At 61.6% G+C, this 2,500-nt stretch overlaps 1 protein-coding gene across 1 annotated transcript; it reads left to right on the plus strand.

Annotated features, from left to right (window-relative positions):
* The first annotated feature begins 1,962 nt into the window (after positions 1 to 1,962).
* On the plus strand, positions 1,963 to 2,319 carry LOC143041629 (uncharacterized). Its single transcript, XM_076213638.1, has one exon. The coding sequence runs from the start codon at positions 1,963 to 1,965 to the stop codon at positions 2,317 to 2,319; it is 357 nt and encodes a 118-aa protein (XP_076069753.1).
* The last annotated feature ends 181 nt before the right edge of the window (positions 2,320 to 2,500 follow it).

The following is a 2,500-nucleotide window of genomic DNA, read 5'->3' on the forward strand; positions in this document are numbered from 1 at the left end:
CCGGCCCCTCGGCCCGGCGTAGCGCAGCTGGGCCTCGCCAACCAGGTGGGTGTGCAAGGGACCCTCCCGCCAGGGCCCCCGCGACGTCGGCGAGGAGACCCTCCATGGGCCCAACCGACCCTTCCCATAGCCTGCCACGCACCATGAGCGAGGAAACACGCACAGTCGTCAACTACATCATGGTAAGGATAATACGACTTCTGGTGAAGCTGCTCACCAACCCCAACCACGACATCGACAAGCAGGAGACCCTGAGCGAGCTCCTGCAGGAGACTGTCTCAGTCTTCACAGAGTGTGTTTTCCAATCACTCCCCGACCTGAGGGTCATGCACCTCCGCTCCCTCTACACAGCCGACCCCAACCACCAGAATCGAGAGTCGACGAGCTGAGGCAGACGCCGATGAGGACCAGCTTGCTGGCCCTCCCAAGCTCCGAGTCCACAGTGGAACGTGCAAGGTCTCCGACCTAAGAAGCACCAAGTACTGCAGGCTATCTTCACGGAAAACCTTGACGTGGTGCTGATGTAGAAGAACTTGACGCGTGCCGACTTTGAGTGGAGGGTGGCGAAATATTCCCTTCACTCGCTCCCTGCCACAGAGAACACCCGCGGTTGTACGGCGCTGGTGAGGAGCACCATCCCTCACCGCAGAGTATCCGCCCCAGTCCACTACGGGGAGGGCGTGGAGGTCCTGGCACAAGAGCTGCAGGTCGGGGGCATCCCGCTTCTGGTGCACAACATATATAGGAGCCAACGACATTAGCTGGAAGCAGGCGAGCTGCTCTCCCTCGCCGCCCACACCAGCCTCCTCGTGGCGGGCGACCTGAACGCCCACCACCCCATACTGCAGTCACCATCCCCAACCAACGAGACGGGCCACCTGGCTGTGTTACTCGAGGACATTCCCCATATCCACCTTCTCAATACAGGGGAAGCTACCCACACCCGGGGGGGGGGAGGCTTGATCTCACCCTTGCCTCGAACGACCTGGCCGCTGGTGCTACATGGCGAGTACATCTTATCCTCACCAGCGACCACCTCGCCACTCCCACCACCCTCCCAGTGGTACCCCCAGCGCCCACCCTCCCCCTCCTCGTTGAAACATCGGGAGAGCAGACTGGGCCAGCTTCCAGGCCTCCCTCGACGAATGGTGGGCCGCCTACCAGCCACCCGTGGACCTTCACCAGCGGGAGAGGGACCTGACTGCTGCTATTGAGAGGGCTGCTAACGCAGCCATCCCCAGGAAAGCCCCGAGCCGTCGCCACCGGCCAAACTGGTGGTTCTACAACGAGGAGGTACGGGAGCATAACCAAAGAGTGAACATTTACAGGAAGCTCTACAAGAGATGCCCCAACCCAACCAACTTGAGACTACTTCAGTACGTTGTGGCCCGCGCACGGGAGATGTCCCTGAAGGCCAGGGAGGCCAAGTGTTTGGAGTGGTGCGCCTCCTTCAGCCACCACACGTCTCTAAGCCAGCTGTGGGAAAGCGTAAAGACCACCTCCGGTGCCGCCACGCCTCGCCTCGCTACCCACCCGCACCCACACCAGGAGGCCGAGAGGCTCGTATCCAAATTCACCGCCCGCGGCTCCAGTGACCAGCTTCCGGGTAGCACGCGCCGTCTCCAGCAGCAGCTTCGGCCGCGCCTAGACACGGCCATCGAGGAGGCGACTAAAGAGGCTGAAGTAACACATCGTCCCTTCACTCCTCAGGAGCTGGAGTGGGTCAAGAGACGGGGCCGTGACACAGCAGCAGGGGCCGACGGCGTAACGTACTCCATGATCGCTCACACCGGGCCAGCCGGGGACGCCACCCTGCTGGCCACAGTCAACGAGTCGTGGATAGCGGGATGCCTGACTCCTTAGTGGAAGGAGGCTGACATCCAACCAATCCCCAAGCCGAGGGAGCCCACTAAGCTGAGGCCTATCTCCCTCCTCAGCTGCACAGCCAAAACGGCTAAGAGGATGGTGCTTGCTTGCCTTCAGTGGCGTGTGGGGCCACTGCACCCCCACGTTTACGGCAACACACGCGGCAGGAGCACGGCGGACAGCATCCTGACGCTACTGAACCAAGTTAACCACCGCCTCGACATCATTGTTTTCCTCGACTTGGAGAAGGCATTCGAGCTGGCCAGCCCTCGCGCCATCCTCGCCGCCCTCGTAAGTAAGGGCGTGATGGGAAGGATGCTAGCCTGGCTCCGCGCCTATCTGCAGCATCGCCGCGCCAGGGTAAAATTCCAGGGCCTGAAGTCCAACTTCCAGAGGTTGGAGAACGGGACGCCCCAGGGGGTATCCTCAGCCCCCTCCTCTTCAACCTGCTGATGGAGCAGCTGGTGGCCCTGCCTTTCCACAATGGCACCATCCTCCTCAGTTACGCCGATGACCTAGCCCTTGTGGTCACCTGGAGAGGCAACAAGCTCAGGAAGGCGCAGCAGGTGCTCGACATTATCAGCGGGAAATGCGAGGAGCTGGGCCTCAAAATCTCGGCAGAGAAGTCCCGCGC

This window comes from Oratosquilla oratoria, chromosome 31, assembly GCF_046742065.1.
Source record: "Oratosquilla oratoria isolate Oo_2021 chromosome 31, ASM4674206v1, whole genome shotgun sequence".
Taxonomy (NCBI): domain Eukaryota; kingdom Metazoa; phylum Arthropoda; class Malacostraca; order Stomatopoda; family Squillidae; genus Oratosquilla; species Oratosquilla oratoria.